Below are 25566 nucleotides of genomic sequence, written 5' to 3' on the forward strand. Positions count from 1 at the left end.
CCCCCACCCCACTCCGGCCTATCTCCCTCACCTTGACCTCCCTCCACCTATCGCATTTCCAAAGCCCCTCCCCTAAGTCCCTCCTCCCTACCTTTTATCTTAGCCTGCTGGACACACTTTCCTCATTCCTGAAGAAGGGCTTATGCCCGAAACGTCGATTCTCCTGTTCCTTGGATGCTGCCTGACCTGCTGCGCTTTTCCAGCAACACATTTTCAGTTCTAATCCACCTAACCTGCACAACTTTGGACCTTGAGAGGAAACCGGAGCACCCGGGAGAAACCCACATAGACACAGGGAAAACATGCAACTTCCTCACAGACGATTGCCTGAGGCTGGATCGAACCCAGGTCCCTGCTCCTGTGAGGCAGCACTGCTAGCCACTGAGCAGCCATGCTGCCCATATACAATCCTAACTTGTTCAGCTATCTGATAATCAATCACATAGTTGTTGGCAGAGAAAAGGCCTTTGTCATTGATACTTGGTCACTAGTTGACAGACCAATTAGCTACAGCTGAATCTCCATTTGTACACAGCCTTTGGTTCCAATTTGTCTGCAAACTGTCTAGTAATGTTCGAACCAGCAGCTGTGTAAACAGTACTTGCAAAGAGCAGCATGTTGCTTGCTTTCAAAACTCCAGTAATCCATTGAACATTCTTTGGTTTTTAAAAGTGATCCTATCCCATTTCAATCCACAATTAAAACCACAGAAAAATAAAAAGACACAGTCTTTACAAACAACATGAACCAGAATGCTATTGATGTGCGAATGTGTCCAGTTCCAGTCTGAAATTTTAAACAAGCTAATGGGAATTTTTCAGAGTTTATTTTTCATTTGGATGTTGCACAATTGGGTGCGAAAATTGCCTCTGGGATCAACAGTAAGTTAGAAGTTAATGTGAACACAACGGAATTTCGGGATGTTCTATATCCCTGGGCAGAGGAGAACAATAAGAAATGTGGAAGCAAGAACCGAGTCTAGTAGGTGGGCAAGACACTGGCTTTCAATCTCTAGAGCCTTGTACGCAACCCAGATTTGAGAGTTGGGGAATCTTTTCGAAGCAGTTTGTAGATTCACAAAGGTTTATCATGAATCGTTCTGATAGAGTTAAGTGAGACAGAGTTAGTATTCTGTCTCAGGTGAATGAGGGGAATAATTTATTTTGGTTCTCTGGTTCCCAGAGCTCCATCACTGTGTATCTCCCTCATCTCTTACCTGAATTTGTTGTAGATGCATTGCTGAGATAAATTACAATTCGTGATAACCTTTTTGGGGCTTAGAAACTCTTAAAACAAAATGCCAGAGTGGATATAGATAGACTGCTGAGTCTAAGAATAAAGTTAAGACATTTAAAAGTGAGATGAGATATTTCTTCACAAATGGTGGTAAATCTGGAGTTTTCCACCCCAGAGGGAGGTGGAAACTCAATCATAGAGAATATTCAAGGCAGATCATTAGATTCCTAGAGACTATTGACATCAAGGGATATGGCATAGTGGTAGATGATCAACCATGAGATAAAATTGATTGTTGGAACAGACTAAATAGGCTGAATGACCTACCTCTATTCCCTTGCTTTTATGGTCCCATCCTAGATGGGGGAAAAGCAGTGACGTAGTGATGATATCATTGGATTAGTCCCCCAGAACCTTAGGTTAATGTCTTGGGGGGGCGGGGGCAGCGGTTGGAGGCTGGAGGGTAGTGAGAGTTCATAAAGCCATCCATGTACATGATACAATTTGAATTTAATAAAAATCTGAAACTAAAATGCCAGCCTAATGGTGACTGCATACCGTTGTTGTTTTAAACCAAAAGATGGTTTTCAAATGTTTGTTGGACTGTCCTTACCTGACCTGTGACTCCAGACTAGCACCAATGTCATTGACTCTAAGGTGTCCTCTGGGCAATTAGTGATGTACAATAAATGGTGGCCGAGCCAAGAAGGAATTTTTTTTAAAAGTGACTCCCTTGATACATTTGTATTTCCCCCAAATAGCAAAGTAACCACTCCCTTGTCCGTTTGATACTGATGCATTTGCCTCCTTGATGCCAGTCACCTCACTTCTTTGCTACCAAAGTCATCCTGCACAGCAGGGACCTTTCCCCTGGATTTCTGCCAGAGTGACAGACATTATTCAGCGTATTATGCCAGTGGGCCTAATTGGTTGTGATCTGATGAAGTCATCTCGAGTCAAAATGTTAGTTTGCTCTCTCTCCGTGTATGCTGGCTGACCTGCTGTGATTTCCAGCATTGGTTGTTTTCAGTACAGGCTCCAGCATCTGCAGTAATTTACTCCTAATTGGCTATGTATCTGATTTATTCAGGAAGTTCACAAATGATACAGTAGATTATTCTTTGTTTTTGAAATTCAGTTTTTCAGTTTATTGGGAAAGTCAGAAAATTTTGAACAATGACAATTTTGAACAATTCATTAATTTTGAAGCATGTGAAATATCAGTTCAGAGGAGTAATAAATCTAAGAAACAAATATTGGAACAATACATTGAAGGGATTAGTATAATAGCTGCACAAACAGACAATGTTTCAATTGAAAGTCATCTTTGTATTCCTCAGGCAATCACCCAGAGTCAATATTGTTCTTTGAAAATAACTATAGTTTTACAAACTAAATTCCATTGCCATTCTCAAACTGTGTGGACTGGATTTAAATAATCTTTGCAATTCCTCAAACTACAAGAATTATTCATTTCTTGAATGTACAAATGGGTACATTGATTTTATTAGTATAATAAATCTCTTGTATTGCTGAACAGGGTACCACTGGAAGCAGCAGTACAGGGAGAAATGGAGCTGTACAGTTAGCCAGTGACAGCAGCTGCTTGTACAGAGCCATGGGGAATTGTTTAAATAGGGAATTCTCATTATATAACACTTCTCAGTGTTCAATGTTGCCATGATTTTTGGTGCTAATGTAAGAAGTGCAACAGCTTGTGGACAGAAGCTGTGAATATACAGAATTTGGAAATGTGTAATATTTTTATTATGTTAGAGATTTGGAGTGATTCACGACAGTTGACTAGACATCAAGATTTGGTTTTTATTTGGTGCTGGGGAATTCTTGAACACAGGATATGACCTTCAAAATAGATGTCAGGAAGCACTTGTTCGCACTAAGGGAAGTGGAAATCTGGAACTCTCCTCTTAAACCTACTGTGTGGGTTCGATGAAAAGTTTCAAAACTGTGATTGATAGATTTTCTTTTTGGCTATTATGTACTATGGAATTGATGTAGGTAGATGGAATTAAGATACAGGGTGGCAGATGTTATAAAATGGAGGAGCCACCTACTGCTCTTATACATTGCCTGAGAGGGGGAGGATGCGAGAATGTGAGATGGGGATGCTCCATTGTGGCTTGGTGCAATCGAGGGAAGCATCAGCTCCATTGATGCAGTCTGTGGTATCGGTTGTGCACTGGCTACACACACAGCTGAGAATAACTGGGAACCTGTAGAAGGGGTCAACGTTTGGGGGGCATCCAGGAAGTTTAATGGAAATGTACTTGACATGTCGATAGGTGCAGACACTCTGGACCAGTGCAATCTTCGGTAGTAGTGACTTTGTGTTGACATCCTGTAAAAAGACGTTGTTCATTATCAATGGCAATGCATCGGACCATAAATAGACCTTAACATTGCTAAAAAAAATGCTTTGAAATTAGTTGCCAGCTCCACTCTTTAGATCACAATTGGCAACACTGTCAGTTTGGATGTGTATCAGCCTTGGGCTCAGTGGGTTGCATTCTCACCTTGAGATCAGAAAGTGATGGGTTTGTGTTCTGCTGCACACATTCTCGCTGAGCGAAAACTGAAATGTTTCTGTACTTAAGAAAATAGCTATTTAGATTTTTTAGATTACATTACAGTGTGGAAACAGGCCCTTCGGCCCAACAAGTCCACACCGACCTGCTGAAGCGTAACCCACCCATACCCCACATTTACCCCTTACCTAACACTATGGATAATTTAGAATGGCCAATTCACCTGACCTGCACATCTTTGGACTGTGGGAGGAAACTGGAGTACCCGGAGGAAACCCACGCAGACACGGGGAGAACGTGCAAACTCCACACAGTCAATCGCCTGAGGCGGGAATTGAACCTCGGTCTCTGGAGCTGTTAGGCAGCTGTGCTAACCACTGTGCCGTTCACAAACTGTGTGTGGTGCAAACTGATAGTTTTTAACCAATTTCAGAAAAGAAACACGAATTGCAAAAGTTTCTAAGGTTTAAACTCGGCGGGGTGGCACGGTGCCTCAGTGCTTAGCTTTGCTGCTTCACAGAACCAGGGACCCGGGTTCAATTCCAGCCTCTGTGGATTTGATGGGCCAAATGGCCTGCTTGCACACCATAGAGATTCAATGCACCCATTTACAAACATCCCACGCATGTAAAATGAGACAAACGTTATGGGTGGGAAGTCAGTGAAGTACGGTTCTGGTAGCAGTCTGGGTTACAGGCAGCTGTTGCAATGTTTTCCTTCAGTTTCATTCTGGTTCCTTTCTCCTCCTCAAGGAGGACACGTGGACACATTCATTCACCAATTTAGGATTCACCCTTTCAGAATCACTGAATGCGGTCTTTCCCTTCTCCGTTTCAAGAAGGGAATTGGCAGAGATGGAAAGAAGCTGGCTACTTGGAATTGTTTCATATGGGAGAACGCGAGAGAGAGATTTTCTCCTTCATAGGCTGGATGCTTCTGCTATATTAGCTTCTCACCCAAGAACCAATCAGGAAGCTGTTACTATGCTGAGTAGGCTTAAATCCAGCAACATTGCAGGTACATCATATAACGAGTACCAATATCCCATTCTTTTTAAAGAAGCACATCTTCCACAACAGCTTTTCCCCTTTTAAAGTCCCTAGTCCAGCAAAATAAAAATGCTGTTTACACAAAAGATAACTGAAGATGGCAGATGCGATATAGAATTCAGGAGAAGGATAGAGATTGCCATATTTTGTAAATGTCAAGGATGTGTTGACAATATGAAGCTCAAACTTAAAACAAACAAACCTCATAAGATGCTCGGTTCAATCACTCCTGTCTGCCTCAGAAACCTGGGCAATAAGAAAATATCTAGTTTTTGAAATATGAATACTAAGATGTATGTTAAAAAATTCCGTTCTCAGATCATAAGATGAACAAAAATGTTCTTGAAATTGCAAGAGTAAAATTAACTAAAACGTGACGCACAGGAAAGATAATGTCAGTACTTCAGTCATTTACCAGAGCTGCAAATCAACAGAGGTCACCCTGGAGGCAAAATGGAGGACAGCAGAAAGAAGCGTCATCCTAGGTGTGGGGTAGATGTTACAGGGCGGTTACAGGAGAGATACTGTGAGTCTGTGAGGATGCCGTGAGACAGACAAGACTGGCACATCATGACAGCACATCTGGCAGGAGGATCTATAAGAAGCTGCAGCAGAAGAATGTTTACAAATCGAATTGATTAAATGCTTGGCCAAAGATGTCGGTTTTAATGACCATGTTAGTGTTGAAGAGAGACTTGAAGAGTTTTAGAAAATGGTTAATCCTGACCACAATTTCATGATTAAACTATGACTACCGGACAAAAGGATATTGGTACAAAGTGAGGAACAACAGTTTAGACCAAGGCTCCTCTGAAATCAGTGGCTGGGAGTTGGCTGCAGAGAGGTTGGTAATGAGAACAGGCTGGAATCACTGAAGCAGAGTATCAGTTAGAGGACAAACTGTATGGAAAATTGGCTCAATGGTCCTTCTCATCTGGACTTGATACAATCGGAGAGAGATACATTGGACAGACTATGTGCACCGTGTCTATCCACAGTACCTGGCGACATTCCCTCCACCTGCCTATTGTAAATGCCTTAGCACTTGCTCCTTTGTCAAGAGCTTCCCTTTTGCAATCTGCCATCGATTTTGTTTGTAATTCTGCACTTTGGGCAGAATCTCCTGCTCCCAGCAGTGATGGGCTTGGAGAAGGGAAGGGAATGTCATTCCGCAGCTTGGTGATGCCCCCGTTTCTTTGCCACCTTCTAGTCTCTGCCCGCATTCCACCTCTAATTGAAGCCCTTTACTGAGGGTCACTGAAGGCCCTGAGACCATCGGTGCTGGGAGTTACCCCTCTTCAGGAAGGACTGTGACCAAGCAACCTCCCTGATAACAACCAAGTGTCTGTCTATTTCAGCATTGGAAACGAGCGACACATCACTGATACACACTCTCTTGGAGGCCATTACGTCCTTTCTCACAGTCTGTGGGGCTATTCACAGTTTTGCACACATTAACTCTTCAAACCAGCATCGGGATCCCTTTCATCAAAGGCACTCAATGCTCAGTCGAGGGAATGGACACTGAGTTGGAGAATGTCCACTAGAGTCACCCTCTCCCTGTTACCCCCAACCCAGGAGGACTCACAACCCGACAGTGTTATCTCTGTGATCCTACACCGAAGGTGGGTGCCATTGCTATGGCAGCCATTGCCTCTCCTCCAGGATGCTGTTGTTGGCCAGGGATTTGGGCTAGACAGGGTCTAGGTATGTCCAGAGAGCAAGTAGGTGCAGAAAGTCACCTTCATCCTCGATGTAGAATGACATTAACTCCCCTTATTGTTGCACCTTACCCGGGAGATGCAGAAACCCGCGCAGCTGGTGGTATTGATGGCCAGACAGTGGCTGCATTCTTCCTTTTCCACATACGACACGAATCTGGTCAGTGAGCATTGGGAGACAACCTGATGGCAACTCAAAGACAGGACGAGAGCCAGCAGCTGCAGGGTGTTCATACTGCAACACAGAGAGAAAGAGAGAGACAGAGAGAGATCAGCACCGCCACAATGTTTACTGGGACAAAGACTGCGTTTCTGTCAATATTCAAACAACATTTTGTCTTGCACTCATCAGGATAAATGCCAAAGTTTGCTCGGGGCACTCAAAGTTGCTTTCTCTGTGGCAACACTTGAGCCAATCAGAATGGAGTTGCCAACTAATCACCAGCTTTTATTGCCGGCAGTAGAAATTGTTGTGATTGAAATTTGGCATTCTTGTGTTTGTCCTGAGAAGTGTGAGGCTGAACGTTTATCAACATGCCTCCGTTTTTAGTGATATTCAATATCTGCGCTACCAAGGGGGCTGTTTGGAATTTCATTTTAAGTTCATTAGGTTCCTGCTGGGTTGCATGTAGATTACATCAGGTATCGTGGCAAAGCTTAAACATACATAACGTATGTTCATGTTGTACGTGTCAAACACAGCCCAGACCTGTAAAGATATTGCCATTGAGAGCTGCCAGCAATTCCCGTGTCTCAGAATCAATCAGTGCAGACACCATTGCACAAGGGGTAACATCAGCTGACACATTGAAAGTGGAAGACCATCTGCATTTTTCACTGTCCTTTGTGTAACAGCTACGTTGGCTGCACCATTGAAATTGTTGTGGACACTGCATTATCACTTGGGAAGTTTAGACACTGTGTTACTTCCACAAACACTTTATCTTTGGAAAAATAAAGCAAACATCAGATTTGAAGAGGAGGCACTCACCATTTGGATTAAACAATGTCAGTTCATCACACTGGAAGGTTGTTTAATGCATTAAGAATGCATAATGATATGAATCCAAATTCATTTCACAAAACTTCCAAGGTTTGCTGATATTCAGAGGCATCAAACAAATTCCTCACAGAACGCCGCTTGGTTTTTATCTACACCCTAGCTTTGACTTCAAGCAATTAAGTACAGTACTGACCTCTGTCAGACTTACAGCAAGAAAGGGGAATTATACATTCACACAATTCTAGTAGCACACTTGCAAAATCTACAAGAGAAAGATTGCCAACAGTTAATAGTGATGTGACATTACCTTGCAATCAAGTACTGCAATTGAAGGCAGCAGTCTTGCATCTGATTCACAGAACTTGCAAGTATTTTTATAATGGTTCGGGTCTAATCTCAAAGCTCCACACAGAAGCGATGTGACACGCTTCCCATCTGCTAAGTCAATCTATGGCTTTAAGCTAATTTAATTTAGCTGGAAGTACATAATTAATATCTCTAAAAGCAAGGACTCAGTGGAAAGGAAATTAGTTACTATCATCCCAAACAGACAATCATTTTAATAACTAAAAACAAGCTAACTTAATTGGTATTGATACAATTACTGCACGTGGCTTTGTGTTTACACACAGACTGATCCGACTGAGAGAACTGATCCCTGTGCGAAACGGTAATCAAGTAATAAAGGTGCATATAGAAACAGACAGGAACTGGGAACACAGAAACAGTTAAAGTTTCATTCTGAGGATCTTTGAGCTAAGAAAAGGTTGGACACATGGCCATCTCCAACAAGAAAATACCTATCCATGACCCACTGACATTCAGTGGCATGACCATAGCTATATCCCCCACTATCAACATCCTCTGGGCTAATACTGAGACTCGGGAAACTGAACTGTACCAGCCACATAAACGCTGTGCCTGCAACAATAAGTCAGAATTTGGGGAAAAAGAACAGAACTTCTGTTAATAAAATACTTTCCACAGTCTCGGGATCTTGCAATAAAATATTTCCCACTTGCCTGGGTAGGGGCAGCTCCGACAACACTCAAGAAACATGTCAGCATCCAAGACATAGCCGCCTGCTTGATTGAGGCTCTATCCACCACTTTCAATGTTTAAACCATTCATTACAGAAAAATCATGGCAGCGAGAGGTACCATATATGAGATACATTTTTGTAACTCTCCAAGCACATACAGTTACAATGTTTAAAGGTCATTTGGAAGAAGTACATGAGTAGGAGAGGTTTTGGAGGCAAGTGGAACTAGTTTAGTTTGGGAACCTGGTCAGTGTGGTCCAGGTTGGATGGAAATGTCTGTTTCCATGCTGTACCACTCTAAGTCTCCTCAGACAGCACCTTCCAAATCCACAATCTAGAGGGACAAGAGTGTCAGATGTACAGGAACACCACCAGCTGCAAGTTCCCCTCCAAGCCGACTCAGAAATATATCAGCCATTCTTTTAGTGCCACTGGATCAAAATCTTGGACTTCCCTCCAAAACAGCTTCCCTACAGTAGCTGTCTCTGAACCCCACAGGCTGCAGTGTTTCAAGAAGACAGCTCATCATCACCGTGTCCCAAGCTATTAACAATGGAGAATAAACACTGGCTTGAACATGAACCCATAACGTTCTTGAGCTGTGCTATGTGGATGCAAGTTGTTGTAGTTGTCTACAAAGTTTGGAGTTGGATGTATAATTTAGTTGTCTATGTGCTCTGTCCAAAGTCTGGTTTTTGTCTCATTGTTTGCTGGTGCTATATCCTGAGCCATTTTCCCAGTAGGCATTATCTGTGGTGGTTTGTCGCTACCTTTGACCCTCAGGGGCAAGAGACAAGGAGGTAATTCCCAGGTCTAACTGAGCCAGAATGGGGACTGAATCATGCTGTCACCATCATTCTGAACTATACCTTAACTGTCTATCCAACTGAGCTAACCAGGCCACAAAAACCAAGTTGCTGGAAAAGCGCAGCATGTCAGGCAGCATCCAAGGAGAAGGAGAATCGACGTTTTGGGCATGAATCCTTCTTCAAAAACCAAGTACAAAGAAATGATTGCTACAGATGGTGGGTTCAGCTGTCCCATTGCTATTTGTGGCATTTTGCAATGTATGATATCACAGAATGGTGGCAGTGTGACAGTGCAGAAGGAGGCCATTCAGCACATCATAACTACACTAGCCCTTCAAATAAGCACCATTTATCTAGCCAATCTCCCACCTTTCCCCCACATCTTTACACATTAGTTCTATCCAATATCCTCTTGAATGCTCTGGTTGGACGTGCTTCCGCTACACTATCAGACCCTAACTGCTTGCTGAGTGATTCGAATTCTGCTGTGGCAGATGGCGGAATTTGAATTCAATAAAAATGTAGTATTAAAAGTCTAAGAATGGCTGTGATGCCACTGCAGATTATTGGGTAAAAACCCACCTGGTTCACTAATGTCCTTTAGGGAAGGAAACTGCCATCCTTGCCCAATCTGGCCTACATGTGACTCCAGACCGATAGCAATGTCATTGACTCTTAACTGTCCTCTGGGCAATAAATGCTGACCTAGCCCTGTGAAGAACAATAAGAAATCACATTTGCTTCTTTGCCAGCCATTTTAAATCTATACTCACTGGTCCTTATTCCTATCCATGGCATCCAACTCACTGAAGGTTTTGGACATCTCTATCAGATCTCCTCTTAGACCTCTTCTATCCAAAGACAACAGCTCCAACTTCTTCAATCTATCCACAAGACTGATGTTTCTCATCCCTGGAAACATATTGCAAATCATTTCTGCAACTCTCTCTCCAATGCAGTCACATCTTTCTTATAGTGTGGTGCCCAGAGCTGTACAGAACTCTCCAAGTGAACTCTGACAGGAGTCTCATTCCCTAACAAACAAAATTCACAGTTTTACCAACTCATCGTGTCTTGTATAAATCTCTGCGGATTTCTCGATCAAGACTGGATATGGAGCTGAGGAAAGTCATGGAGACTGAGATGGAAGCCGGGGGGATTTGGAAATGTAGATGAAATTTTGAATTCAATGCACTGGGGATCAGAAACGTATTCCTGAGGGGAACTTAGTGCGTCACTGAAACAGTTAACCTTGAACGGAGCCCAGAAGTGACGGAGCTGCTTAGTAAACACTGTCCCCTTGTGTCCTTCACCTATCTTGCTGTTTCCCAGAATTGTCTCAATACCTCACTCAGAAAATCACTAGATATTTAACTGTTAGTCGCTAAATGACTGCTACAGAATCAAAGAAATGTTGCAGCAGAGAAGGAGGCCATTCTACCCATCAAGACAGTACTGCTTCTTCAAATGGGTATCATTACCTGGTGTCAATCTTCTGTTTATTCCCAGACCTTTCTACTCTATTTCATTTAAATAACCATCCAATGGTCTCTCAAATGCATCATTTGAACCTGTCTCCACCACATTTCCGAACAGTGTATTCCATACTCTAACAACCTAACCTGAGATTTAGTTTTTATACTCACAGCACTCTTGCTTTGTCTGCATGTCACTTTTGATCTATGCCCCTTTTGTTCTTGTCCCTTTACAAGTGGGAACTGCCTCTTCCCCTCTGCTGTAACCAGCCCACTCAAGATTTTGAAAACATTTCTCAAATCTCCTCACAGCTGCCTTCTCTCCCAGGAAAACAGTCCCAATGTCTTCAATCTGTGCTCCTAACTGAAGTTTCTCATTCCTGGAACTGTTTTTGCACTCTGTCCAATGCAGTCACATCTTTCTGATAACGTGGCACCCACGACTGTGTACAATTGTTCAGGTGAGATCTAACAAGTATCTTGCACAAGTTCAACATCACCTCCTTCTGTTTGTAAACTACTTTCCTGTTACTAAAGCTGAGAACACTGCTTTATTTCTTCTCTCTCCACCTGACCTGCCACCTTCAATGATCTGTACATGTCTGGACCCAGGTTCCTCTGCTCCTGCACTTACTTTCAAATTGAACCATCCATTTTATATTGGTCTTACAATGTTCTTCTGATCAAAATGCATCACCACACAATTCCCTGTCTTGAACTACTTCATCTGCCACCTATCCGTCCACTCCGCCCACCTGTCTGTGTTCTTCTCAAGTTCCACACTCTCCTGCTCATACCTGACAAGTTTTCTCAGCTTTATGTAATTTTGCAATTTTTGTCACTTTCCCCTTCACACCAAGATCCAGGTCATCTATATTCATCAGGAACCTTGTAATTTTATTTCTGCGCTTTTCAAAATTGCAGATTGAAATGATAATTGTTTTAAAACCAGTGTCTCCAAAAGGATGGCTGCGTAGTTTGAAAGTCAGTAACCTGACAATTATGGCAAGCATGGTCAATAACTGACTAAACAAGCAGGAATTGAAGTGGATGCAGATGAGCAGGTGTTCTGTATTCAGTTGGCAATACATTTTAATTGGTCTATGGACTAGTGACCAGTTATCAATAATGAAGGTCTTTTGTCTGCCAACTATTAAATGATTAGTCTTTATACAATAAGACATAGGAGCAGAATTAGGCCATTTGGCCCAATGAGCCTGCGCTGCCATTTGATCACGGCTAGGGGGTGAGAACATGATACAGAGAAGGGTTTCCAGTTCATGCACTGTCTCACTGATCTTTGCAATCAAAGCTCACTTTAAACTTGAAAAAAACATTAACCTTTTCTTCAGCAGTTTCTGTAAGCTATGACTTTAAATTGCTAAATCAGAGACTTTTTACAAGTGAACCAGTTACCCTATGCCTCTTGCGAACCAATGGAAGCATTCAGAAAGGGAAAACGAGAATAAACTTTCAGATCAGCAAGGGCCAACTCAACAGAATTAGTGAATAAAATCGACTAAACCGTTCTTCTCATGTTACCCCTCCCTTGTATGTTGTTTTCTCTGACTCTATGCCTGTCTGTGTGAGTGTAAGCAAAGTTTCGAAGGGATTATAGTTTTAATTTAGAATGTCACATGGCAGCAGTTTATAACTGTTTACCTCACACTTGAGTTTAATTCGTTTAATAAGTAATAATTCTTGTTAAGCACAGAAACCATGCTTTCTATCAACTGGTGACTGTCCGTCAAGGTAAATAGGGGATACATCTTATTTTGATCTTTACATTTGTGATGACTCTGGGAATAATAGGGATTATTTTTAACACACTGTCCCAATGTCACATGACAGTATTGACCCTCTGACAGTGCAGCACTCCCTCAGTTACTGACCCTCTGACAGTGTGGCACTCCCTCAGATCTGAGCATCTCACACTTTGGCTCTCCCTCAGTACTGACCCTCTGACAGTGCAGCACTCCCTCAGGACTGAACCTCGGACAGTGTGGCACTCCCTCAGGACTGACCCTCTGACAGTGCAGCACTCCCTCAGTATTGACCCTCTGACAATGCAGTACTCCCTCAGTACTGACCATCCTACAGTGCAGCACTCCCTCAGTACTGTAGTGTTAGCCTGAATTTTGTGCTGAATGCTTCATTATGGTCTCAAATCCACAAATTTCTGACTAAGAGGCAAGTGAGCTACCCATTGAATTACACCTTCCCCTTGTCTACAGGCTATAACTTTCTCCTGTGACTTTCAGTTCATCGCAGACCCGTGACCCGAACCCTGCAAGTGGGGATGATTTTTTAAAATTATCCATTTGTGGGACATGGGTGTCACTGGCTGACCAGCATTTAATTGCCCATTGTGACTGCCCTCTGCATTGCTCTGAGTCACTCAGTGAACTTGTTGTTGGTGTTTGACTGACAATATCCACATCCTGGATTAGTGGTGCTGGAAGAGCACAGCAGTTCAGACAGCATCCAAGGAGCAGTAAAATCGACGTTTCGGGCAAAAGCCCTTTTTGCCTGAAATGTCGTTTTTACTGCTCCTCGGATGCTGCCTGAACTGCTGTGCTCTTCCAGCACCACTACTCCAGGATCTGGTTTCCAGCATCTGCAGTCATTGTTTTTACACCCCTGACAACATCCACAGCAGAATGGACCTGAGCGGAGAAGTAACATCTTTAAACCACAAGAGGGAGGTGTTTGCTTCTTTATGGCACATTCGTGAAGGAGTCTGTTTATTCTGTCCAAAGGCAAGATGTTTGGGATGATGTCTCAATGTAAGATAAATGTGAGCTTTCTGTCCTGCTAAGAGAGATGAAGTGACAAAATTATTTGTAAAAGAAGATGGGGCAAAGGGAGGGAGTAAAGGGATCTGCCAACACAAATGTGCAAATCGGTCCAAATAAGAGCACAGTCAGAAAATCCATGGATAAAAGCAGACGCAAAGTCTCATTTCTAGATGGATAGGTTGGGAAAGTTGGGGAGGGAATATCACTCAGATCGGATTTGACTCTGTTTGGAGTAATTGACTGTTCTGTAGGAGCTGCTCCCCATGATGAAGTTCATTGCTGCTGCCATCCTCTGTACAAGCTCCCATTGGAGACCAACCCCTGGCCCAATGAGAAGAAGCCTGTTAGAGTTAACAAGACCTAGTTTAATTGAATAAAGATTCGTACACCTTGTGTCTCTCACTGTGTCTCACACCTGCACACACACAACATGGGTGCTGGGGAAAAAATAAGCACTACCGCACTTAGGTGGTAGTGTGGGGGTTAATACCGCAGTTACATTAGAGCCCGGGTGTCCTTGGAGAAGGAGCACGCGGTGTCGACCAACACCCTGGAGTTGTTCAGGGAGAGGTGGGCGCCACAGGGAGTGGAGTGTATTATTTCCCCCTCCAACTCTATTTTGATTTAGTCCCTACCCTCCCCTTCACTGTTTGATCACGGAGCATTGCCCTTTGATGTGAAGGGCACTGCTTGTCACTTGCCACTCGGATGTTTCCTTTCTTCGTGGTGGTGGATATTTGAATAAAGATTCGTGCACCTTGTGTCTCTCACTGTGTCTCATACCTGCACACACAGGTGCTGGGGTGCTGGGGAAAAAATAGGCGGTTAGGCAGTAGTGTGGGGGGTAAAAAAAAGAAAAAAAAACCTAGCTTGTTGCATGTTACGAGCTCAATACAGGTGACAGGCATTGTTCACAGAGACATAGAGAGGTGCAGGTGGGGAGTGAGGGGGACTGAGTCTCAGTCTTTCGGGATCCCGTGCCATTTTGTACACAACTCCACATGGCATTGCCATCATGGGTGGCACTTAACACACTCCTCAGCATTGCCCCTTACAGATCCTTACAGGCCCATGTACAACATGGTGAGAGATCTTGTGAAGTAGTCATAGTGTCCCCATCTCTGACCCAGGAGACCTGGGTTCAAGACCCCTCTGTTCCAGTGATGAGTCACAAGATGTCCGAATGAGTTGGTTAAAACAATATTGTGTACTATTCTGGCTGCCATTTTACTAAAAGGACTCTGGAGAAAGTGCATAAAAACAATTACAAGGGTTCTGTTTGGAAAAAATACACAAACTGGGAATCTACCTGCCTGGAAAAAGGAAGACTGGAGCTGGAGGTGTCTCTTAAATAGACACAGAAAGCAGGGGAAGGATTCTGTCTCCATGTTTCTGACCCCACTCCAATGGGGAAGAAGTCAAGAATGTGAGTGAGTTGGGAATACAGGGAATGCTGATTGAGTTGGGGGATGAGGAAGGATAGGAGAAGGTTAGGGCATCAATGATGGTATGGTTAAGGGAAGGTGATGGCCTCCTGGTATTGTCATTAAACTATCAATCCAGGGACTCTGGTCATGTTCCAGGGTACCAGGTCCAAATCCTGTCACAGCAGGTGATGGAATTTGAATGCATCACAAATCTGGAATTAAAAGTCTTAATGAAGACCATGAAACTGTGGCTGATTGTCAGGTTAAAAAAAAATCATTGGATTCAGTAACGGTCTAGCATATATGTGAAGTTAGAGTGGTAGACGTTGTCTACATGGACTTTAGTAAGGCCTTCAACAAGGTTCTGCATGGTAGACTGGTTAGTAAAGTTAGATCACATGGGATCCAGGGAGAGCTAGCCAATTGGATACAAAATCAGCTTGATGATAGGAGACAGAGGATGGTAGGAAAGGTTGTTGTTCAGACTGGAGGCCTGTGACCAGTGCCGTGCCTCAAGGAGCAGTGCTGGGTCCACTGTTGTTCATCATTTATATAATTGACTTGGATGAGAACGTAGGAAGCATTGTTAGTACATTAGTGGATGACACCAAGATTGATGGTATAGTGGACAGTGAAGAAGGTGATTCCAGAGTACAACAGGCTCTTGATTGATTGGGCCAGTGGCCTGAGGAATGGCAGGTGGAGTTTAATGCAGATAAGCACGAGGTGTTGCATTTTGGTAAGACAAACCACGGCAAGACTTTATAGTTAATGGTAGGGCCCTGGGAAGAATTCAGTCGAGAGTGTGGTGCTAGAAAAGCACAGCAGGTCGGGCAGCATCCGAGGAGCAGGAGAGTCAATGTTTCAAACAAAAGCCCTTCATCAGGAATGCCCCGAAGCCCTCATTCCTGGTAAAGGGCTTTTGCCTGAAACGTTGACTCTTCTGCTCCTTGGATACTGCCTGACCTGCTGTGCTTTTCCAGCATCACACTCTCAACTCTGGTCTCCAGCATCTGCAGTCCTCACTTTCGCCCTGGAGAGAATTGTTGAACAGAGAGAGACCTGGAGGTGCAGGTACGTATTTCCTTGAAAGTGGCGTCACAGGTGGACAGGATGGTGAAGAAGGTGTTTTCACATTTACCTTCATCAGTCAGAGCGTTGAGTATGGGCGCTTAAAAATGTGTTGCTGGAAAAGCGCAGCAGGTCAGGCAGCATCAAAAGAACAGGCGAATCGATGTTTCGGGCATAAGCCCTTCTTCAGGAGAATGGGAGTTGAGATTTCATGTTACAGCTGTGTGCGACATTGGTAAGGCCACCTTTGGAGAATTTCATACAATTCCTTTTGCCCAACTATAGGAAGGATGTTACTAAACTGAAAGGGTGCAAATAATGATTTACAAAGATATTACTGAGACTGATGGATTTGAGTTATGAGAGTGGTAGATGCAGGTACAGTTACACATTTAAAAGACATTTGGTTAGGTTCATGAGCGGGAAAGATTTGGAGGGTTGTGGGCCAAATGCATGCAAGTCGGAGGACTAGTCAGTGTGGACTAGTTCGACTGAAGGGTGTGTTTCCATACTGTATGACTCTGTGAGAGGCTGGATAGGCTGGAACTTCTTTCCGAGGAGTATAGGAGGCTGAGGGGTGATCTTATAGAGGTTTATAAAATCATGAGGTGCATGGATGAGGTGAATAGCTAAGGTGGGGAGTCCAAAACTGAAAAGCATAAGTTTAAGGTGAGAGGACAATGATTAAGAACCTGAGAAGCAACATTTTCATAGAGAGGGTGGTGCGTATATTAGCTGTGTCATGCTGAGAGCTGAGGCCAATTGAGACTCATCGATGAAGGACATTGATAACCCTCTGCATTCACTCAGGGCTTGCCTCTGGGAGATCACAAATTCTGGGTACTGTACCTCTGGAAACGAATATTGGTCCTGGAGTAGGAACAGCTCAGATTCATCTGCTGTTTGTAGCTACTCCACAGTATGTCACATTCACACCCCGACTATAACTCACCTTCAACCACTCTGTGATTGGTTTTATGTGGGGATATTTGTAGTATTTCATTTGTAGCTGGGTTTTATGTGGCATTTTGTCAAAAACCTTTTGTCAAATCCAAATACAGTACATTTACTGGGTCTCCTTTATCTCCCCAATTAGTTACATCCTCATAAACCTGAGATGCAATTTTAGCTTTTATAAAACCGTATGTATCCTCTGCCTAATTAGTTTATGATGACTCTTGTTGACATTTCTTTAATAAGGGAAAACTGTTTGCCCTGATAGATCACAGAAGATGCAGATCCAAGGTGATGAAACAACCAGAGGTGAAAGGGAGAATATTTTCTTTAATACAGTGAAATGTTATGATCTGGAGTGTGCTGCCTGAAGCAGAATAAATAGGAACTTTCAAGAGAAATTGATTAAAAACACAAAAAAGGAAAATGACTGGGCAGATTAGGTGAATTGGGTCTGTATTATTGAAGAACAAGAGGTGATCTCATTGAAACCTCCAAAATACTTAAAAGGAGAGGCTGGGTAGATGTGGGTGAGGCAGTGCCAATGGGCGGGAAGTCAGGAGACACAAATTAAAAATAAGGGCATGCCACTTCAGACTAACATGGGAATTTGGTTTTCACTCAGAGGGCTTTGAATCCTTGGAATTCTTGACTCCAGAGGAAGCTCTAACTTTGCTGTGTTTAAGATGGAGGTCAATCAATTTTTGAATACCATCGGTACAGAAAGTTTATGGGGATAAAGTGGGCAAAAGGCAGTGATGTGCTCAATCAGCCATGATTGTCCTGAATGGCAGGGCAGTCTCGATGGGCTGAATGGCCTACTCTTGTTCCTAGGCGAAAGTAAGGACTGCAGAGTCTAGATTAGAGTGGTGCTGGAGAAGCACAGCAGGTCAGGCAGCATCCGAGGAGCAGGAGAATCGACATTTTGGGCAAAAGCCCTTCATTAGAAATTTTGTATTCCTGCTCCTATCTTGGCAAGGCCAAGGGGAAAGTGCAGGGGAGGGTAGGACTTATTGCGAATCTCTTTCAAAGAGCTGGCAGAGGTACAAAGGATTCACTGTGGCATCTCATGACTCGATGGCCCGGGTATGTTAACTTTTATATCTGTCTCCACAGACGCTGCTTGACCTGCTAAGTGTTGCCAACAGTTTCTGCTTCTAATTCCAAGAAGCTTCCTGATCCAGTCTGACAGTAATACACATTGACAGCCGTCACTCAGGCTGAGCTATTAAAGAGGTGGATGTGTTTGCTACTCCCAGGTTTCAAAATGGAATAGCTCATGGTTTGATTAACAATTCGGATGCACAAGCGGTTTCACGTTTGGAATCATTTGTGGTTTATTTCAACCACCTTTGCTGTTCCAACACAACACCCTTAAGGCAAGAGCTAGGTGGAAATGGGGTGGGAACAGACTAAAAGATTTTGACAAGAGAGTGGTATAATTAATTCACTTTGACACCGAGATATGTGCCCAGGTAGTGAGTGCAGTTGAGCGTGAGAGTATTAGACAATTTGCAGGCGAGTTTTTTAACGGGAGAGAATTGTGGCTGTTTTGCTGATTAGAGGGCATATTGCAAAGGGATGTGCAAATGGTGAAAGTCTATGAAATAAGGAAGGTGAGCAGAATGGGGTATTTGATAAGTATTCATTGAGAGTTTCAGCCACTGACCCAGAAGCAAGAAATGCAACTCAAGGACTTGCATAACGTTGCAAGACAGATAAATATTCAGATTAGGTTATTGTTCACATTTCATTTCTGTTTTCTGCATTGTATCTTCAAAAGGAACATGTCAAATGATAAAGGAGGTTTACCAATATGCTGCCTGCACTATGAAGAAAGATTGTACAGGCTGGAGTTATTTTCCTTGGAACAGTGAAGACAGACAGGGAACTGGTTAAGGTGGAGAAGATTAAGAGGTGCACAAATTGGAGGATAGGCACTTTTATTCCAATAGTACATGAGTGAATAATCAGAGGGGATACATTTAATAGCAATTCATTCGTGGGATGTGGGCATCGCTGGATGGACAGCATTTATTGCCCGTCCCTAGTTGCCCCTTGAGAAGGTGTGGTGAGCTGCCTTCTTGAACCACTAGAGTCCACCTGCTGTTGGTTGACCCACAGTATTATTAGCGAGGAGATTCCACGATTTTGACCCAGCGACACTGAACTAACAGCGATAAATGTCTAAGTCGAGATGGTGAGTGGCTTGGAGGGGAACTTGCAGGTGATGCCGTTCCTTTTTTACGTGCTGTCCTTGGCCTTCTGGATGGAAGCAGTTGTAAGTTTGAAAGCTGCTGTCTGAGGATCTTTGGCAAATTGCTGCAGTGCCTCTGGTAAATTGTACATACTACTACAACTGAGCATTGGTGGTGGAGGGAGTGGTTGTTGGTGGTGCCTGTCAAGTGGGCACTTACATCCTGGATGCTGTCAAGCTTCATGATATACCAGAAAAATATTTCCTCTGGCTTGCGTGTCATTTATCAGAAAGAGTCAAGAGAGGTTTTGGATGTAGGTTTGCTCACTGAGCTGGAAGGTTCACTTCCAGATGTTTCATCACCCTACTAAGTAACATCTTCAGTGGGCCTCTGGGCGAAGCACTGCTGATAATTCCTGCTTTCTATTTATGTTTTGGGTTTCTTTGGATTGGTGATGTCATTTCCTGTGGTGAAGTCACTTCCTGTTCCTTTTCTCAGGGGGTGGTAGATGGAGTCTAACTCAATATGTTTGTGTCTAACACATCGAGTTATACCCCTGAGAAAAGGAACTGGAAGTGACTTTGCCACAGGAAGTGATGTCATCACAGGAAATGACATCACCAACCCAAAGAAACCCAAAATGTATAAATAGAAAGCATGGTTTATCAGCAGTGCCTCGCCAGAGGTGCACTGAAGATGTTACCCAGTAGGGCAACGAAAAGTCTGGAATGAACCTTCCAGCTCAGCGAGCAAACCTACAGTGAAACCTGGTCAAGCCATCAACTTGTCTCTGAAAGACAGGGAAGTTTACGAACTTTGTAAATTGGGACAAATCGGATGAGGAGTCAGAAGCGGCAAGATGGACTGAATGGCCTGCTTCTGGATGTAAGCTTCTATGAACATGGTGCAACCAAAGCAGCCGCTCACAGGATGGGATGTAAGCTTTAATGGAATTTTTAAAAGTTGGAATTAAATAAATCTTTAAATCTTAGTACACCTGCTGGTGAGCTTTATTGTCGTCGCACAAGATGAACCTGTCGTTTGGTGAGATTGATCAAGTTACACGCTTTGTTTTGTTAAGTCAGTTTTAAAGGATTTGAGAGGGTGGAGTCACTCTCATTGCTTCAGGTTTCATTGTCACAGATATACCAGCCTTAAGGCAGCAGGCTGGTACAATGCCAGCAGTCCTGTTAATGTGTCAGCTTTCATTTGCCAGACATTGAACATTGAGGGTAGTGTATGCCCACATGATCCATGTTGGACTTGCTTTACCTTGATGAAAATAGAAAAGGCAATTTCCAACTGTCATCTTTGCTCAAAGCTCCCTTGTGCAGTGGGGAAAAGAGACCGTGGTATGAGTTTCAGGGCCTCTGGCTGAAATTAGCTCCATTCTGAACATTGTCTGCACCAATACCTTAGCCTTCAGGAGGAATAGGTCTATACAAGGCCTAATGCGGGCTAATTAGAAAATCTCACATTGACCAGCTGCCCTAACTCATCCCACCTCTGGGAGGGTGGGATGAGCATCTGGTACCCGCTTGACTGTGGCAGAATTCAAAACAACTGGGCAAATCAGCAACACGGCTGGGATCTTGCTGTGCACTTCCCCCAACTGAAAGGACCCAGACAAACATCTTCTGCAACTGTCCTAAAGCTGCCTGAATATGCTGTTAATTGCAACATGCAAGCAATCACGAAAATAAAGACTGAATATTTATTTGTCCGGTGGGATTACTTCTGCCGAACTGCTGACGCTCGACCTTTCCAAACCTGCTTTACAGGTTTTGGGAGGGTTCATAGGAAAACACCTCAATCGTAAACTGATCACGTGGACAGTCAGGATTGCAGGTAGGTTGCATTGAAATAACTTAGAATCCCTACAGTGTGGAAACTGGCCCTTTGGTCCAGCAAGTCCACACTGACCCTCCAAAGGATATCCCACCCAGACCCATTCCCCTATTACTCTGCATTACTCCTGATTAATGCACCCAGCCTACATATCCCTGAACACTATGGGCAATTTAGCATGGCCAATTCACCTAACTTGCACATCCTTGGACTGTGGGAGGAAACTGGAGCACCCAGAGGAAACCCACGCAGACATGGGGAGAATGTGCAAATTCCACACAGTCACCCGAGGTTGGAATCGAACCTGGCTTTGCTGCCGCTGTGAGGCAGCAGTGCTAACCACTGAGCTATCATGCTGTTCCTTATGATGACCCTTATCAGCCACAGGAACTGGTTTCTCCTTCTATCGGAATCCCTTGGTCATTCTACAGGCTTTCATTGATCAAGCCAGCTCTCAGCTCTTCAGTCAGAGCACAGACAGCTCCTCTCTCTCTAAAATACACGCCGCCTCCATCCAGCCACTGACTGCCAGCCAGAATGTGTCGAGGCGTGCAGCTCTATCCACTCAGGTGTTCCCACTTTCACAAATGCAGCATCACACATTCAGTGAACGAGGCAAGTTTTATTCAGCTGAAGAATGCAGTCGTGTCAGACCGACTGCACAGCATATAATGTCCAAAAGACTGTTTACGTTTTAGACACCAAATAAATTGAACTCACACACACCCAATTCCAGAGGCTCAATCCAAAAACACACTGGTTTTATGTTTTCTTGAGAAAAATGATCCTCTTAATCCCCTCCAAGGATCCTCCCCTAGGCTACCTTCCCCAAATAAACCCACTGGGATGTAAAATCTACACGCAGATTAATAAGCTAACGAAATCAAAGCCTTCAACTTTCAATGGATGAGCTTTCTGTTCAGAGTCAGAGAAAAGAGGGTTTTAACACCATAGTACAAAGCAGAAAATGCACTACCTCAGAAACCAAAGTGGTGGGTGCTAATGGCAGCGTCTCTCAGCACCGCTGCCAAGTTACACAAGGCTGGCTCCCCCATCACGCGCACCCACAGTGGGTAATTGGCCTCTACTCCACATGCAAATATGCAGGCTCATTATCCCCTTAGGGGTCCCTTTAGAAAGTTTGCAATGTCTGTGCCCTGCGATAAAATAGGATCAGCCTGAATCCCATCAAAACTGATCCCCTGTCAAGGGACCTGAAAGGGAAGTGTTGAATGCTTTCATTTCAAAACATGTCTTGCTCCCAACTGGCTGATCAATAACGTTACATTTGACTGTCACTGCGCGCCCACACACACAGCCCCACCCCCTCCCCCTCCCCGCCTGCACTAGTCACAAGTTCTAGGTCATGGAATCTTATAGAACAGAAGGAGACTGCTCAGCTTAAGCTCAAACTCTGAAAGGACAATGCAATCTGTCCCATTCTCCTGTCTGTCCCTCACATCCTAGATTTCTATGTCGCAAGCACCTTTCAAACTCACGGCCACTTCCGTCTGGAAGGACAAAGTCAGCAGATACATGGGAACACCACCCCCCCTGCAAGTTCCCCTCTGAGCCATTCACTCTCCCAACTTGAAAATGTGTTGCTGTCCCTTCACTGTCGCTGAGTCAAAATCCTGGAATTCCCTCTCTAACAGCATCGTGGGTCCTTCTACAGCAGTGGTTCAGGAAGGCAGCTCACCAACACCTTCTCAAGGGCAACTAGGGATGGGCAATAAATGACACCCCTGCCATTTATTTGCATTCCAAGACCCAATTAGTGAAAAGAAATCTTTCACTTTAGAGACTGAACCCTGATAAATATAAATGAGTAATTTGCATATTCTAAAAGGCACTGTCAGACATTGAAATGCTAACCCAGTCAATGTATTTGTACAGCTAAAACAGAGCAGGTATGCTATAATTAGGTATCAAGTCTCCTTCTCAACACGGTAATGGCACAGTGGAGCCAGTGGTAGTTCAGATACAAGCTGCCCAGCACAATAATGTTCCTTTTCTTCCTGGGAATTTGAGGATTTGTAGGTGGAATGCTAATCCATTGTCATGTGTTGCCTGGAGGGTGTTAACCAGTCATCCACACTTGGAACGTTAGCTTGCTCTCTCTCCATGGATACTGCCATCTCCAGCATTTGTTGTTTTCAGTGTTTAACAGCTTGTCTGACCTTCGGGTCATGGCTATAGAGCAGCAGTAGTCCACCTGGCAGTCGGAATGAAGGAGCTGTTACTCAGCACAGAGTTGAACTCGGTAAAGCCCTGACCTGTATCACTGCCTGGATAACGCCAGCCAAGGAAATGTGGGTCCTCCCCAAAAGTAAACTCTTCCCCCTCCTCATGGGAAAGGGGCTTGTTGGCGTCATCGCTGTCTCTGTCAATCTCAGTAAAACGACTTCCGTTCACGAGCTGCATGATAGGCCTTTGTCGTTCGGTTATTGATAAAATCTGACTTGGTGAATCCAGCCTTCGAATTAAACAAAGCAAATTCTCAATAAGTAACAGAGCAGAGAAGAATGGTCCCACATTCCTATAATACTCTGTCAACCTCAGGGAATCCCAAAGAGCCAATGAACGACTTTATTTGCAAAGTGGCAACTGTTGTAGTGTGAACAACCCAGCCACCAATGTGTGCACAGCAAGCTGCCATAAACAGCAATGATGTGGAGGTGATGGTGTTGGACTGGGGTGGACAAAGTTAAAAATGACAACGCCAGGTTCTAGTCCAACAGGTTTATTTGGAAGCACTCGCTTTCTGAGCGCTGCCTCTTCATCAAGCAACCACCTGCTGAAGAGGCAGTGCCTTGAAAGCTAGTGCTTCCAAATAAACTTGTTGGACTACAACCTGGTGTTGTGTGATTTTTAACTATAAACAGCAATGTAATAATGAGTTGGGATTCTGTTTCAATTATGCTGACTGAGGCAGGATACTGAAGAGAACACCCTTTGCCACTTTTTTTATATTGTTCATTCTGTGAAAGAGCTGATGCAAACACAGATGGGCTGAATGGCCACCTCCTGTGCCGTGACGATGTGGGCATCACTGAGAAGGCCAGAATCTGTTGGCAATCCCTATTTATTAGGGTGGTTTGCTCAGTCTTTTCAGAGGGAACTTCAGGCCCCATGTAGGCCGGACTGGCTAAAGGAGGTAGATGTCATTCCCAAAATAATATTAGTGAACCAGATGGGTTTTGACAACAATCACTGATCGTTGTCTTGGTCACCAACACAGACTAGCTTTTACTTATCAGGTTTAAATTTCACCAGTTGTTGTGAATTTGAACCAGTGACTCTGGAGCTCTAGCCTGGGCCTCTGGGTATTAATCCAGTGACTTTACCGCACCACTATAATCTAGCTTTTAAAATGGATGGGACTGAATAGTTGGCCAGGCAATGCCCGAAGCAGGGATCACATGCCCCGTGCTGTTTCTGGCCCAAGCCCTTGCTGCTGCCTCCTCAGATCCCCCTCACACCACTCCCCCTCCTGAGGCCACGCCCCGTCAGGCTGGGATCTCCGCACTACAGCCCCTCCTCCCTCCAGCTCGAGCTAGAGCCCTGACCCACAGCCCCACTCTGATCTGAGCAGAACAGCCCAGACCTCGGGCCAGGCACAGTGGGCCCCCTGTTGGCCAGTTCCTGAAGTTACACCCCCCCCCTCCCCCATCTTTACAAATTACCTCACCCCACCCTTTACTCAAGACCCCGATTGTGAGGCAAGGTCAGAGGGCACAAAACATCAAGCACACAGAGTGGGAGTCGAGTCACTTGTAAACTGGGACCACGCAGGGATGGAAGTTTCCCAACCCCAAAGGACATCAGTGAACCAGTTTCACTTCCCTGCCGATTGAGCAGATTGCCCAGTTGCTTTCCTAGATCAGTTAGCTCAATTGGCTGGATGGTGGGTTTGTGATATCAACACCGGGGGTTCAATTCCCACACCGGCTGAGGTGATCATGAAGGACCCTCCCTTGCCTGAGGTGTGCTGTCCCTCAGGTTAAATCACCACCAGTCATCTCTCTCTCCAATGAGAAAGCAACCCTGCACAAAGCTGAAGATGAGGTCGCTGCAGGGGTAAAGCTGAGACTTCCATGGTAACCTCTGGTATTGTGGGAATTGAACCCAGACTATTGGCATCGCTACCCAGGTAACTGACCGTCTCCATACACTACGATGAGTATCAGGCCAAAATCTTTTAAATAAATTATTTAATTCCAATTGCAAATCATTTTTACCAATGGCCCTGACCCCTCTCCTGAGGGGCTGGGGGTGAGGGGGATGGGGCAGCTAGTAGAGGATGCTGGGAATGGTTGGCGCGTAGACCAGGCAGTTTTTCTTATCTCTTGCAGCCATTCCAAGGATTCCTCCTCCACAACAGCAGCA

General features: G+C 44.2%; 2 protein-coding genes across 5 annotated transcripts in view; both read right to left on the minus strand.

Annotated features, from left to right (window-relative positions):
- Positions 1-2392: 2392 nt before the first annotated feature.
- On the minus strand, positions 2393-10583 carry LOC122559396 (thyrotropin subunit beta-like). 2 transcript variants are annotated; one of them, XM_043708843.1, is made up of 3 exons: positions 10475-10583; positions 6625-6787; positions 2393-3595 (listed from the first exon to the last, which is right to left on the minus strand). In XM_043708843.1, the coding sequence occupies exons 1-3, from the start codon at positions 10537-10539 to the stop codon at positions 3317-3319; spliced, it is 507 nt and encodes a 168-aa protein (XP_043564778.1). In that variant the 5' UTR covers positions 10540-10583; the 3' UTR covers positions 2393-3316. The 2 variants fall into 2 exon arrangements, with proteins under 2 accessions (XP_043564778.1, XP_043564779.1); XM_043708844.1 differs by lacking the exon at positions 10475-10583 and adding an exon at positions 7863-7935.
- Positions 10584-22841: 12258 nt separating this feature from the next.
- The window catches only part of LOC122559782 (plakophilin-2-like), a 52914-nt gene continuing 50189 nt past the window's right edge, over positions 22842-25566 (minus strand). For all 3 annotated transcript variants that reach the window (XM_043709799.1, XM_043709798.1, XM_043709800.1), the window contains exon 13: positions 22842-23653. In XM_043709799.1, coding sequence (XP_043565734.1) covers positions 23570-23653 — 84 coding nt within the window. In that variant the 3' untranslated portion in view covers positions 22842-23569. The remainder of the gene's footprint in view (positions 23654-25566) is intronic.

This window comes from Chiloscyllium plagiosum, chromosome 19 (assembly GCF_004010195.1).
Source record: "Chiloscyllium plagiosum isolate BGI_BamShark_2017 chromosome 19, ASM401019v2, whole genome shotgun sequence".
NCBI lineage: Eukaryota > Metazoa > Chordata > Chondrichthyes > Orectolobiformes > Hemiscylliidae > Chiloscyllium > Chiloscyllium plagiosum.

Excerpts from the sequence above, each read along its gene's own strand:
- LOC122559396 (XM_043708843.1), bottom strand. The coding sequence starts at position 10,539 with ATGACTTTCCTCAGCTCCATATCCAGTCTTGATCGAGAAATCCGCAGA. Across the intron at positions 6,788-10,474 it reads AGAGATTTATACAAGACACG|TATGAACACCCTGCAGCTGC; the intron begins ATGAGTTGGTAA and ends TCTGTGTTGCAG. Across the intron at positions 3,596-6,624 it reads CGGGTTTCTGCATCTCCCGG|GATGTCAACACAAAGTCACT; the intron begins GTAAGGTGCAAC and ends GTCTTTTTACAG.